Below are 14,487 nucleotides of genomic sequence, written 5' to 3' on the forward strand. Positions count from 1 at the left end.
TAATGGGAGTCATTTTTATATTGCTTCAGTTTATAATCGTTACAGATCGAAAAGTTCAGATTCATTTTTCAATAAATGATTCCACAAACAACAAACAACATAATTATTACATTCAAACAAACTACTTGTAGTAGATGAAGTAAATTATTCAAAAGTTTACATTAACTTTGGATAATAACACGGGAGAAACGGATCCTCTCTTTTCCCCTCTCCCTCTCCTGACAGCCCGTCAGTTTCTCATGCAGCGCGCTATACAGTGGGCGGGGATTCAGGTGATTATGCAGCAGCTGATCTGATCTATCTCTCGGGCCCGTCCACACAGCGGCGTGCGTTGAAGCTTCCAACGCTTCTGCCCATTCACTTTGAATGGGGTGACGTCACTTTTAGCCGAAATGCATTTTGGGAAGCGACGTGGAGCGTTGCTGGCGTAGCTGGCGTCAAAAGTTGAGCAATGTTCAACTTTTGACGCCTCGACGGAGGCGTCAGCCAATGAAATCCCGTTTATTCAAATCTGCCAGTACAATCGCATAGCCAATCAAACCGCGTGTATGCTGGGAGAGACTACGCAGGTCATTTCCTCATATTCAAAAAAATTGAGGGGAAATTCATTGTAGCGGTAGTGAATCACCCGGTGCTGTATGATCAGTCTTTGTTCATCTACTGGGATACAAACCGGAGGAGCGAGGCATGGAGGGAGGAGGCAGAGACAGTGGGTGAAACTGGTAGGTTTTCGCCTGTTTGGGGATTTTATATCCAGTTTACTTCGTTTTAACATTGCTATTGCTTTGTATGTCGGGGGCGGGAGATTCATGTGATTGGTTGTTGGTCGTGTTGTTGGCCTTTATAGAGAGCACTGATCAAACTATTAAGAGTGAATATCGGCCGATAATGACCGGCGGCCGATCGATCGGAGCATCCCTAATTATTACCAGACATTTTGACCAGCAGGTTTTGAATTTACCGGGTTTTAATGAATTTTACCAGATAAAAACCGGTATTACCGGCTAATGGAAACCCTGATGTGCGACTCTCGGTCCTATGTTGTTAAAAAAATAAATTAAAAAAAATCTCAAAATAATATTTTATTTTTGATTCTCAAAATTACGGGCCAAATATTATTGCTGGCGGGCCAACAATGCCCCGCGGGCCGCCTGTTGCCGACCCATGCCTTATGTCATCCACGTGATCTCTGTAATCAAAGATCTTGTATTCACCAATATGTTACATATGGATCTCTGGATCTGCTATGATATTACGGTTAGTCCCCACGAGTATGCAGGAAGTTTCACTGATCCGCGTCCCCTGAGCCAAACGATAACTTCTGGAAGCTATCCTACTTGCTAAAGGGTAGGCAGATGGACTGTGGTACGTTGTAATGTTATTTTACATGTTATAAGGAGAGTAGCGAGTGACGCAATTTATAGTTTTAATGTGTACGTCACACAAGGTGTAGGACTCAAAGGACTCAAAGGGTTAATGGAGAGGGGAGACTCGTCACGACCAGCTCATTTCTAGGATCCGGGTTAATGATCCGGATGAATCAGGACTCGCCCATCTCAAAGCAAGCGTCGCTCCGCCAAAGAAAGGTAACGTGGAGAGGCATTATCGGAGTGTTCACAACTTCACAAGGCATATGACAGCGACTTCCCTCCGAGTAGCGAGTTGAGAAAGGTCATGTATTATTGCTACAGAAACATTATCTCGCAGTCTTAGTGTCGCCAACTCGTTTCTAACATGCAAAAAGACACACAAATTAGTCTATGGTCGGTGTATTTTCGACCTGTATCTCTCTCCCCTGTCTGTGTGCTAGGGGGGCGGGGCAGTTTACACACACTCGGCTGCTACATGCAGCAACACACGGCGGAGAGAAGCGCTCCAAGGTGTGGTTAAATGTTACCCGTCTTGAGGTGGACAATGCTCGTTGCCAAGAGTGTTTAGCATGTAAGGGCGGTAACACGAGCAATTTGTCTAAACATTTAGCAAAAGTGCACCACATTCAGACGGAGGAATGCACCGGGTTCGACTGTCTTTCTAGCAGCTCTGTAGCCCCATCCACGAATAACTTGTCCACGTCAGGTGTTATGTATGCTAGCAGCAACACACGGAGTTAACTACATTATACAAACATGGGTTAATGATTAGAGGTAACAGAGTTACTCTTTATTTTGTTAAAGTTTCAGCTATTCTGTTTACAGTTCTGTCATCAGATTATTTAATACGATTTGTTAAAACATTGTTTCTTTTGATGTGAAATATTATTTATTTAATTTTAAATAAAAAGCAATGCTAATTTTGTTCACAATTTGTTAATTTAATAATATATGTATTTTTAAATCAAGTATTCATCTTTATTGTCTTCATTGTTAGTTTCCACATGCCTAAAACAACCTCAAGCTAAATCTAAAAGTTGATGGCTAAATAAGAGCGTTTGAGAAATTGTGCAAGGCATACAGTAATAGTCCGAATAGTCGATTAATCGTTTCATTAATCAATAGATTAATCGATTATCAAATTAGTCGTTTGTTGCAGCCCTTTTGTAGTTATCCCATGTATAAATAAAACGTGTTATTCAGCAACCCTTGCAATTTGGGATTTTATTTTTGGTTGGTAGACCTCGGTGAGCTGGTCATTTCAAAAGTAGCTCACCAGCCAAAAAAGTGTGGGCACCCCTGCTCTAAACCATAAGTGTCTACCTCATGGTGGTGTTAGAGGAAAATACTGTGTGTAAACAAAAACATTAGGCAAGGCAAGACACATTTATTTATATAGCATATTTTAACACAAGGCAATTCAAAGTTATTTCCAAAAAGTATTAAAGACAGTAAGAATATATTGAAATACATTTAAAGACAGTCAATAAAAGCCAATAAAAATACTGAAAGAAAATGTACAGTGCAGTGCAACATATAAATCATTATTTGATTTAATAAAAGGCTGCAACAAACAAAAACAGTGAGATGTGCATTTTTCTAGGAGTTTGTTCCAGATATATTGAGCATATTAACTAAACGTTGCTTCTCCATGTAAGTTCGACCCTTGGGACATTTGGATTCATCCTCTGAGGACCATGAGTGTGTACACAACTTGTCATGTTAATCCATGAAACGGTTCAGGCTGAGTCGAGCCATGCTGTGTGGATGTGCCCTGAGCTGAGAACACCACTCTGTGAGCCAGGCACCCAAGGAGGATGTTCTCAAGTGGAGAAATCTAATCTTTCCCAGCAGGAATCCAAGCGGCTCTGTAAGTGTATGAATAGAGATAATATCTCTATAATGAGGCCTGTTTTGTACCATCAAAGTCTTCAAAAGGGTCTGAAACCCGACCTCCCTCCTAGCACTGACAATCCCTCAGTAATAGCTCCCTATTATTAATTGTTATGCCTGCCTGCTAAGTCCTTGTCTCTCTCTTTCTCCCTTTTGCTCTTGTTGTTGTCTTTTAGCTCACCCATGACCTCGTGCTTTTAGTACTGACATGCTGCCCGTTTGTAACTCAGTGGTATGGAAGGTGTGTGTTTTTAACATAAAACTGTTCCCAGACTATAATTTACTTTCTTTAAGCTAAACTGCAAGGAGGTAAAACACTCACATAAGGACATGATCTCACACATATTATTCACGGCAGTAAATTCTTATAATTTCAGCTGTTTTGCAATTCATCCTTTCAGCATGTCCAACACTGCCTGTGTTGTCGTGTCAGAGCCAACACAGGTGTGCTTGGTATCGCTGCGCTGTCTGATGTGGTTGACATGCGGACATGGTTAAAGGAACTGACCAGACCACCAGAACGGACATGGTCTTTTGCATATCCTGCTTAATGGCCATTGTCTATTGTCAGTGGCTTTATGATATGTGGGTCGTCTATCTGATGCTGCGAAGAGTTCTGAGAGATCCAGCCTCCCGGTTCTTCAGAGGACGGCGAGCAGAGATCCAACTAACCGATAGTGTTGATGATAATAAATGTGACTTGTCAGGAGCGATTTAACATTTAACTGCTAATCTGATGCATCAGAACTTAAAAGAGGACACGGACATGAAGTAAAAATAGATTTGATTTCCATAGAGAAACAAACAAGGGCAGAGGCAACCATACAAGAATCCACCTGTTCATCAGGATTGATACACTTTTACACACTCACACAATGTTGGCCATGCCCTTGGGAGCAATATGGGTTTCAGTATCTTGCCTAAACATGTTTTTAATGCAGGGCTGGAGATCGAACCACCAATGCTTCTATCCAACGTTGAGCAATCTACCACCTAAACCATAGCCAACAGAGAACAGGATGCCAGTGGTGAGGATTGAAAAAACCACTTTAAATATCTCTGGTGATGACTCAGCATTTGTTCCCTCTTCTAATACATGCAGTAGATTTGTCTGAATGTTGAAGTTGACCCATCATCATTTAAGTCTCAAAGTGTAGATGATCTTTTCAAATTATTCTATTAAGATGCACTTGTTAATAGTTGCATGACACATCTAAGGACATTTGAACTGACTCACTAATTGAAAACATCTTTAAAAGAGCTGTGAGTCACATCAGTCCAGGAAAGGTTTATGCAGAAGCCTGAAGGATCATTTTGGTGTCTGTGTCTCTGTAATGGACAGTAATGGACACAAAGTGTGTGATGAGTAATATTTCTAATTTAATGTTCGTGCCAGTACTCAGCAAGTTTACAGTAGGCTGTAAAAAATAGCTAATGTACTGCAAAAAGTTTGATAACGTTTTCAAATCAAGCTTTAAAAAACGACTTCTCAGATGTTACTTATGTAGAGTTTCATGTGGGGAGTTACTTAAAAAGCATTTTCTTTCCCGCAGGTCACTAATTCCATTTGACACACACACACACACACACACACACACACACACACACACACACACATGCAAATACACACGCAAACACACACGCAAACACATGCCAAAAGCATTTACCAACACAAGCATCTCAAAGAGAAGTATCTCCATCAAAAACAGCCCTCTCTCCATCTGTTAAACAAATAGGGAGCCTCTACAAAGGTGTGCAAAAGAATCCACATGATCAAAGTGTATGAGAATGGCAGCCTTGTCCTGGCCTGGCCATTATCAGGCCCCATGAATGCCTGTCTTCTCCTCTTTTGTCGGTCGAGGCATTGACAGTCACTCACCCGGCAATGACTGTCACACCAGCGCAAAGAGCCAGCCGCCGACAGGGGCCAACCACATCAAACGAGGCTGTCAAGGGGCCCTGCTCGTGAACCGTGGCAACAAACACCTCCTGATCCTCACCTACAGCTCAGCAGCAGACACCCACCGCTGTGCTCTCAGCCACTGCCTCCACTGAGAAAAGATGTACTGCCTGGACCTAATTTCCCTCTCTGTTGCCCCCCCCCCCCCCCCGCCCCCCAATTCTCTCTCACTGTCAAGTAGTGCTTGTGTTAACCTCCAGCCTGCCGAGACACAAAGGCCCGCTAAAGTGTTTAAGAATGCTTTATGGATGCATGACAAGGGGAGGCTGACACTGCTGGGGGTCAGAAAGTACACAGGATGTGAATGAGATACATTCAGTTTTACTTACGATTTGGAGCTGAGTCACACTTGATTGAACTGTATGATGTTTGAAATTCAAAAGCTGATTGGAAGAAGAATATATTTTTTTTAAGTAACTAAAATGTAGCCTACTTTGGTCAAGTCATTATAAGGGCAGGTTGCATGTGTATACTACCAGTTTTGGATTACCTAATGGAAATGAAGTTTACTTAACTTGTGTTGCTTTCCCCTTAATTAATGAGAAGTTTACATAGATTGCCGCAAAACAGCTCTGTGAAAACATACTATACACAAACACAAAGATTGTTGTGGTTTTCTCAAGTGTCAATTTACTCTATCATTCAAATTAAAGGTATTTTGCATTTTTTTCATAAATTTGCTGCTGTATTTTCCATATATAAATCTACAAAAGAAAACTCTGCACAGGAAATAAATGTTATGGCTGAACTTTTATTTTCAATCTATTTTGTACTACAATTTACTGGTGTTTAGAGCATGGTCATAACTTTTCCATTCTAAAATGAACTATATAGCAATGACACTAAAGCTGAATTCAAAACAGTCATTTTCACCTTGGCCTCCAGTTTGACCCCTAGTCCTACTTTAACTTTACTATGATAAGACTGCCACCTGTAGGCCAAAAATGATTCATTATCCATTTCAGACTACCCTGATCATAAAATACAGAATATAAAGATACGATTTTTTTAGATTCAACTTTTGAACATGAATACAACGAAATGCAGTTTGCATTCAACTAGAAAGTGCAAAGAGTAGTAAAGTACCATAATAAAAATCAGATCAATGTATATAAATGTCTAAATATGAATACATTTCTTTTGATAAGATGCCGATGTGGAGCATATGCACGTAAAGTGCTGGATTTAGGAATATGATAAATACAATCTTAATGAATATTAAATACAGACATTATTATGTGTTATATTATATGTACATATTTAACAATGTTACTGCCATCAGTAAGTGAGAGTATTTCAAGTGAGAACGTCTACAAGAAGCTGGTCTTGAAAACTTAAACCAATAATTAGCACAGATTACCAAAAAACGCAATACTCGATTTATCTGCGATCCACTCAACATGCCTTACACGAGCATGATGATCGTTCCTCGCGACTAGCTTGGTCTTATTTAAGATGGCAGCCCTGTGTTGAGAAGTAACGCGGTTATTACATGTCAACATGTCACTCCTCAGACTGTGTGCCTTTGCCAAATGTCTGAATCGTCGCAGTTTATTTGAACAATGTGCAGTTCGCCTGTCTCGTGCGGACCGCTGTGTGCTGTGTGTGTCGCTAAGAGACGGGGCAGTCAGACGAATATCAGGTGAGTCTGTCCTACAGTCACAGTTAATGATGCACCAAGTTTACCCAGTTTCTTCGAGCACTATGTTAAAGTCAAGGGTATATTCAACAGTTAGGTTTAATGTTGGACGAGAACAGCACATGGAATATGTTGAATGAATATATCGTTATTGAGTCTAGTGTGAGGATGCTTTGTTTGTGGACACATGCTTAACGGCGTCTCTGTGGTAAACTTTTCAGAAACGTCTGTTTTACAGTCAATGCTCCGGGGAAATAACCGGGTTATGTAACTCTTTATTATTGCTTAGTTAACAATTATTATAAACTCAATGGGAACACCTTAAGAAAAACCTTTAAGAACAACTCTATTATGAAGCTTATATCACTACTCTATAACATTAGGCTATTATTATAATAAATATATTACAATTTATAAACCTGAATCAATGTTTAAATTAATATTACCTTAATATTAACAATATGTATTCTTTGTTAAATTGGAAAATTAATCAAACGTTATCATAGTATGTTCATCATTTTAGAGCATTGGGCTTTCCTTGAGCCTCTGATCCTCCTTTTGTGTTAGTGAAGGAAAACATCAAGCAAAATAAGATGACAATAAAAAGCTATTGTTTTTTACTGCAATAAGTAAACAGCATGCCATATCACTATGGTTTCAGTTGTTTCTGCATATTGTCGATGATCATTATTAATATTATTATCTTTAATTATTTTTCTTTTTTTTCAGAGACACCATGGCAACTTCAAAGAAAAAATATTTCCTTTGTCCCAAAGAGAGAAGATGCAAAGAAACATGAACTGAAACAGTCTCTGTTACATGGTATGTTAATGTAGACCACATGTGGCATGCTTATGCATCTTTGACCCCCAAACTCACCATGTTATATGTTATCAATAAATGCTTTTTAATACCAGATACTGGTTTGTAAGAGTTGTTACTTGTTTTCTGTATGCAGCTTAAACTGCATTTGCTTACCATTTTATCAAAGACTTCTGGATTTGAATTCACTTAATCAGCAGTTAAAGCCTGTCGTTATTTCTGTGTTCCACTCTTTTACTCCCAAACAATTGCAATTACAAAATATGACTTTTTTATTTCATTCTCTCTCAGTGCTTGAAGCAAGGATCCAACAACTCCAATCCGACACAGTTTTAGATGTCCAGCATACGAAGGTGCATTTTCTTAAAGACCCGTCTTCTGGAAATAAGGTCTTATCTGATATAGCTCCCAAAAGCACACCCAAGAAAGAAAACGTCATTCCTAAATCAGAACAGACTGGTGCTGAAGAGGCTTCTAAATCTAAGCCAAGGAGATGGATGGAAAAATTAAAGCAGGAGGAGAAGAAAAAATTGCAATATTTAAAGAAAGAGACAGTACAATCTAAAGGAAGTAACAGCAGCTCATCACTCCCTAGTACATCACTGAAAACTATATCTACTGCTGCTGGTGCTGCTGCGGGGACAGCTGAAAATCCGACACCACAGCAGACTGTTGCTGATGCTAAGGTCAGCTCTAAAACTGAACTGGTGGAGATAAAACAGATGGAGAGGCTCAGTCAACTAATAAGCCAGTTGAGGTATTCGAGTAACCTCAAGGTCCTGCAGTGTGACAGTGAGGCTGAATGCGGGGACCTCTACAAGAGAATCTGCTCTTACCTGGAGGCGTGTGTGTTTTCTCAAGACATTCAGAGGGCGCAGCGATTCCTGGTCAACCAGCACAAGAAAAGAAAAAGAGTTATGAACACGAATGTCTACAACATCATGATAAGGGTGTTGGCAAAGCACGTGAGTTCAACAACTTAGATACTAAAACTGAGAGGGTTTGGAGAAGTTGTGGGTCCTTTGAAATGTTTTTACACTAAGATATATCAGGCTAAATGGTTTAACAGATTTAACTTATAGCAAACCTCATCAGGATTTGTTACTTGTGAAGATAATGTACAATACTCTGGTTCTCTATTAGTTGTCAGTCTTTCTATCGCGTTTTATACAATAATCTTATACCTTGATACCTATTTAGTACGTTTTTTAGATTAAATGTCAAATATTTCCTTGGTGTCAATAAAAAAATGATTTGACTAAACATTAGTATAAAGTGCACATGGTGGCAACGTTTAATTCTTCCATGTCTCTCTCTCTCTCTCTCTGTTTATTTGTAGAACAATTTGAATCAGATTGGCCGCATATTTATTATGTTAGAAGAAGCTAATCTGAAGCCAAACCTGGGATCCTACTGTAGTGTCTTGGAGTGTATGGGACGCAAACCCAACTGCCCCCCAAATGTTGTCATAAGGTATGTTCACACAAAAACACACATGACATCAATAAACAGGACTCAATAACAGCTGTGTTTGAGACTCACCTAATGTATACCTTGTGTTTATTTGCCCCCAAATGGTGTCAAATACAAACAAGCAAGAGTGTTTCCCCCCCTATACCAGAATGATAATAGTGGAGTCACGCTTTGTTATAGTGCTGTGGATGGAGGTCTGTCTGTTCCAGATCATGTTTGTGATAACAAGCCATTTCAAGTTTACACATGTTTTTCTGTATAATTTGATATTTAACTTTTGAGTGCTATTACTGTAAAGCCTCGGGACAGATTTAAGTTTAAAGGAGAGCAGTAGTAATACAAAGACTTACCAGCAGGGGTCATGTTGTGCTCATTGCTTGCACTTCTGCACTCCTTTCTGAGTTATAGCATATTATTTATTTAATATCGTAGCCATGATTGTCACTTTTGATGAGGGTGTAAATCTAAGAAAATGTCACATGTTGCATTCTTTGGATATTGTTGGTTTAGTTAAAGGCTGCAGAATAATAGTGTTGGCTGGATGGTGGTTACTTTGGTCACATGGCGATAAAGAAGCAGCATCACCTCATGAGGATCAACAGTAGTAAGGCTTTTACAGTAGCTGTGCAACTAAAATGTTTGCAAAGATTTCCTATTTGTGTGCATTCATTGTTTTCTTTTGTAAGATTTCAAGTCTGAGATTCTCTCTTTATTCTAAAAACTTGTTTCTGCCACATAGTGATTTCAATGGAGATGGTCAGGGTTTCCCTTTGCCATTATGGTCTAGTTTTAAGTTGTCTTGTTTATAAATTGTAAATCAAAGCTGCTTTCAAACCCAGAAATACAGACACTAGCAGAGTCAGCACAGGTATACGTCATAAATCCATCCATCCATCTTCTCCCGCTTATCCGTGGTCGGGTCGCGGGGGTAGCAGTTCCAGCAGAGAGCCCCAAACTTTCTTTTCCCTGGCGACATCAACCAGCTCTGACTGGGGGATCCCAAGGCGCTCCCAGGCCAGCGAAGAGATATAATCCCTCCACCTGGTCCTAGGTCTACCCCTTGGTCTCTTCCCAGCTGGACGTGCCTGGAACACCTCCCTAGGGAGGCGCCCAGGTGGCATCCTAACTAGGTGCCCGAACCACCTCAACTGGCTCCTTTCGACGCGAAGGAGGAGCGGCTCAACTCCGAGTCCCTCCCTGATGACCGAACTTCTCACCTTATCCCTAAGGGAGACACCAGCCACCCTGCGGAGAAAACCCATCTCGGCCGCTTGTATCCGCGATCTCGTTCTTCGGTCATGACCCATCCTTCATGACCATAGGTGAGGGTAGGAACGAAAATGGCCCGGTAGACAGAGAGCTTTGCCTTCTGGCTCAGCTCCCTTTTCGTCACAACGGTGCGGTAAAGCGACTGCAGTACCGCTCCCGCTGCTCCGATTCTCCGGCCCATCTCACGCTCCATTGTTCCCTCACTCGAGAACAAGACCCCGAGATACTTGAACTCCTTCACTTGGGGTAAGGACTCATTCCCTACTTGAAGTGGACAGTCCATCGGTTTCCTGCTGAGAACCATGGCCTCAGATTTGGAGGTGCTGATCCTCATCCCAGCCGCTTCACACTCGGTTGCAAACCGATCCAGTGAGTGCTGAAGGTCGCAGACCGATGAAGCCATTAGAACCACATCATCTGCAAAAAAGCAGTGGTGCAATCCTTAGTCCACCGAACTGCAGACCCCCTCCCCCACGACTACGCCTCGAAATCCGATCCATGTATATTACAAACAGGATTGGTGACAAAGCGCAGCCCTGGCGGAGGCCAACCCTCACTGGAAATGTGTCCGACTTACTGCCGAGGACCCGGACACAGCTCTCGCTTTGGGAGTACAGAGATTGGATGGCCCTGAGTAGAGACCCCCTCACCCCATACTCCCGCAGCACCTCCCACAGTAACTCCCTGGGAACTCGGTCATACGCCTTCTCCAAGTCTACAAAACACATGTAGACCGGATAAGCGTACTCCCAGGCCCCCTCCAGGATCCTTGCGAGAGTAAAAAGCTGATCCGTTCCACAACCAGGACGGAATCCGCATTGTTCCTCCTCAATCTGAGGTTTGACAATCGGCCTGACCCTCCTTTCGAGTACCTTAGAGTAAACTCTCCCGGGGAGGCTGAGTAGTGTGATGCCTCTGTAATTGGCACACACCCTCTGATCCCCCTTTTTAAAAAGGGGAACCACCACCCCGGTCTGCCACTCCTTCGGTACTGTTTCCGACTTCCACGCAACGTTGATGAGACGTGTCAACCATGACAGTCCCTCAACACCCAGAGCCTTCAGCATTTCCGGGCGGATCTCATCCACGTCATCCTACGTCATAAATGTCCATGTCAAATACAGCTATTGTCTCAAGGGCTTCGCTTCAAAGGGTCAGCTGCGACCGGGTCGGTGTTATAATTTCAACTTTGAACGCAGCATTCAGTGGCAATTTCCTGTCAACACAGAGCTGTTATACTGCTGATCATGTTTGGACAGCTGTGTTTTGAATGGCAAACCTGATCATTGTTCAGTGTCTATCCTGTAGTCTACTGACAGAATCAATTGTTCCTAACTCTTAGCTCCTCGTTTGCTGTTCCTTTCCCTCATCGCTGATATCGTTTCCATGGCAACACTGCATCTTACGGATGTTTCTTCAATTTCTTTTTGGCAATTTGCAGAGGTTTCTGTAATAATTATTGTAGCTTTTCACCAAGCTTCTTAGAAAATAAGTTTTAATGTTGGCAGCAGCATGCTGACATAGTCTTAATGAGGTTGGAACAGACTAATTAAATAGTTTGAAGATAACTCTGTTCTATTTATTTTTTGCTCACACCACAAGTTTAAGCAACTTTGTATCAAGCCTTGACAGCCAGTAGTCCAGTTGTGTCTCGGCGGTAACTAGGTCATCCTGACAAATCACAGTTAAGTAATATTAATCAAGTTTTGATGTCACTGACTGTGTGTCACACTTTGGATTTATTGCTGGAAATGTAACACATACAGTATAACCCTATGGGCACAGCTCAAAGCCTCAACACTCAGTCACAGTGTGTGTGCTTGTTTGATGGCAGCCAATACAATCAGCTGGCCTGCAGCCCAGGCAGGGCTTAACCTGAGTCAGGAGTTATTATTATAGCAGGACAATTCCAGGGCACAAACTGTATTTATTTCATTTCCCCTCATGCATGTTGATATATAGACACTGTTGAACAATGGACCCTTTTGGAAATGGCATGTCCTATTTCAGTCTCCTCCTTCCCAGTCTGCATTTTAAAAATACATCATAAAATGGAGACAGGGCTATCGTACTTCAAAAGCTTTAACTTTCACGTATCAATCTCTGCAATGCCTCCAAAGATCCATTACTGGTTCTTATATTTACTTTTTAAATCGCTGACAGTGGTGAAAAATATCAGGACCTGTAGGGTAAATTAAGTTGGAACGACTGTTTACCATTATTAGTTATTGATTTTTATGGTGATGTTGAAGACAACTTCCTCGTGGTAGATGTTTTATTAGATATTCTGCGTGAATGCAATATAAGTTTAGATCTTTTTAATTTATGACCATCTATTTTGTAAAGGGAGTGCACATTTAGCCCACACAGCCTTCAGCCTTCTCAAGGTCTGACCTTCATATGTTGTGTGAGGAAGGCACTTTGTAATCTGGGCCACAGCTATGTAGCTTCTAATCCCACTATGCTAAATAACCTGAGAAGTGATGGAATATTATCTCTCCCGCATTTCAGTGCTGGCTTGATTAGCTGTTTGAGAGCTTCACCCTTCTCAGTTGGGTCAAGTGCTGTTGCAATATTACACAAACACACACACACCGTGACGCACACACACCCCCTGGACCCTGGAGACATCACCCTATGCAGCGTGGTCCAATAGCAAGACAGGTGGTGGTGGCAGGGCAGTAGGATTGTGGGTAGGTATCAGGTTAGTCTATCGATCAGTGTAAGCTGATGCTTGTATGACATTGTTCTGCAGCAGTTGCTTTCTCTTACAATCCTCACTATCATCATTTTCTTTGTCACTCACTGTGTTTGTATCCTGCCTCTTCTTTACTTTACTGTGTTGTCTCCCCATTTCATATGCTGTACTCTCCTAATATCACTCTCGCCCGTGAAGTCCCCCCTGCAGCATCCTTACCCTCAGTGCACCCATCTGTTCCCCTCTCCTCTGTCTCTCACACACTTATCTCTTAAAGTTGTTCCCGTCTGTAAGTGCTGTGTCCTCCAGAGTTCTTTGCTCCCTGGGGTGAAGTAGAGCAGTCACTAGGCTGATTATGCTCTATCTTTCAACCCCTCTGCTCTCTTTGTTCCTCCGGACCACGGTGCCAGCACCCAGACTAATCCTCTCTGTGTGCGAGGCTCTCTCATTTACTCAGACCAAAATGGCACATTGCATCACGAGAGACTCCGAGGCACAAGTGAGAATACAAAAAAAATGTGACCTCTTCAGCTTCCTTTTAGAAATATAACATACACTTCAAACAGCAGACATATGACTGACTATTATCACACATTTCTTTTTTATGTATTTATTCATGTGGAGAAACCATCTCATTTTGCTGATAAGATGCAGTTTTAGGAAATTGCTGATGCAAGTTTCCCCTAGATGGTAATCAGCATGCTGTTATTTATAATTGTTTTTAGAAGGTGTGCAGGTGAAGCAGAGTGCTCTCATCCTCTGAGGGGATGAAACATGGGTTTTCCTCACTGGAGTCTCTAGGCTCGGTCACGTAGTTCATTTGTTAACCTCTAGGGAGCAGTGCAACCAAACACGGTGTAAAAGCTGCTCAATCATGGTTTGGCAGCGGCTCTTTACCTCAAAGTGTGCATGGCACTAACAAGGTGTTATCCCTGTAGACATATGACAGAGGTTCTTGCACATAAATGAAATAGTGTACACTGTAGGTAGTACAAATTGCATATACAGTATAACCTGGATGCCATTCAGTCATTTTAAACAAATATTGCATTGGCCCAATTATTAACTTTATATACCAACAATTAGGACTGCACAATTAGTCAACATGTTATCAAAGTCACAATATTTGGTGAAACTATCAAAAAAAAGAGTCTACTAATGGTATTTTATAGACTTAATGACAAACCCTTCTTTGGTATGGATCAGTTTAAAATAATCACTGTTATCATTTTAATCTATTTTGCCATTTGCCATATTGATTAAAATTATTATAATAGATATAATTCATTAAGTTATAATGAAATGTATCATGCAGCCCTAACACAAATCATAAATAATTGACCAACACAAACTATATATCACT

At 41.3% G+C, this 14,487-nt stretch overlaps 1 protein-coding gene and 1 long non-coding RNA gene across 2 annotated transcripts in view; both read left to right on the plus strand.

The window, feature by feature from the left end:
- Window positions 1-661: 661 nt before the first annotated feature.
- On the plus strand, window positions 662-5,853 carry LOC117546129. The gene is made up of 5 exons (XR_004568941.1): window positions 662-722; window positions 3,029-3,240; window positions 3,440-3,504; window positions 4,205-4,291; window positions 4,817-5,853. It is a non-coding gene; the product is annotated as an uncharacterized LOC117546129 (long non-coding RNA).
- Window positions 5,854-6,641: 788 nt separating this feature from the next.
- The window catches only part of polrmt (polymerase (RNA) mitochondrial (DNA directed)), a 46,707-nt gene continuing 38,861 nt past the window's right edge, over window positions 6,642-14,487 (plus strand). The window contains exons 1-4 of the mRNA XM_034216226.1: window positions 6,642-6,865; window positions 7,592-7,684; window positions 7,976-8,649; window positions 9,024-9,157. Coding sequence (XP_034072117.1) covers window positions 6,724-6,865; window positions 7,592-7,684; window positions 7,976-8,649; window positions 9,024-9,157 — 1,043 coding nt within the window. The 5' untranslated portion in view covers window positions 6,642-6,723. The remainder of the gene's footprint in view (window positions 6,866-7,591; window positions 7,685-7,975; window positions 8,650-9,023; window positions 9,158-14,487) is intronic.

The sequence above is a fragment of the Gymnodraco acuticeps genome, unplaced genomic scaffold, assembly GCF_902827175.1.
Source record: "Gymnodraco acuticeps unplaced genomic scaffold, fGymAcu1.1, whole genome shotgun sequence".
NCBI classification, from domain to species: Eukaryota; Metazoa; Chordata; class Actinopteri; order Perciformes; family Bathydraconidae; genus Gymnodraco; species Gymnodraco acuticeps.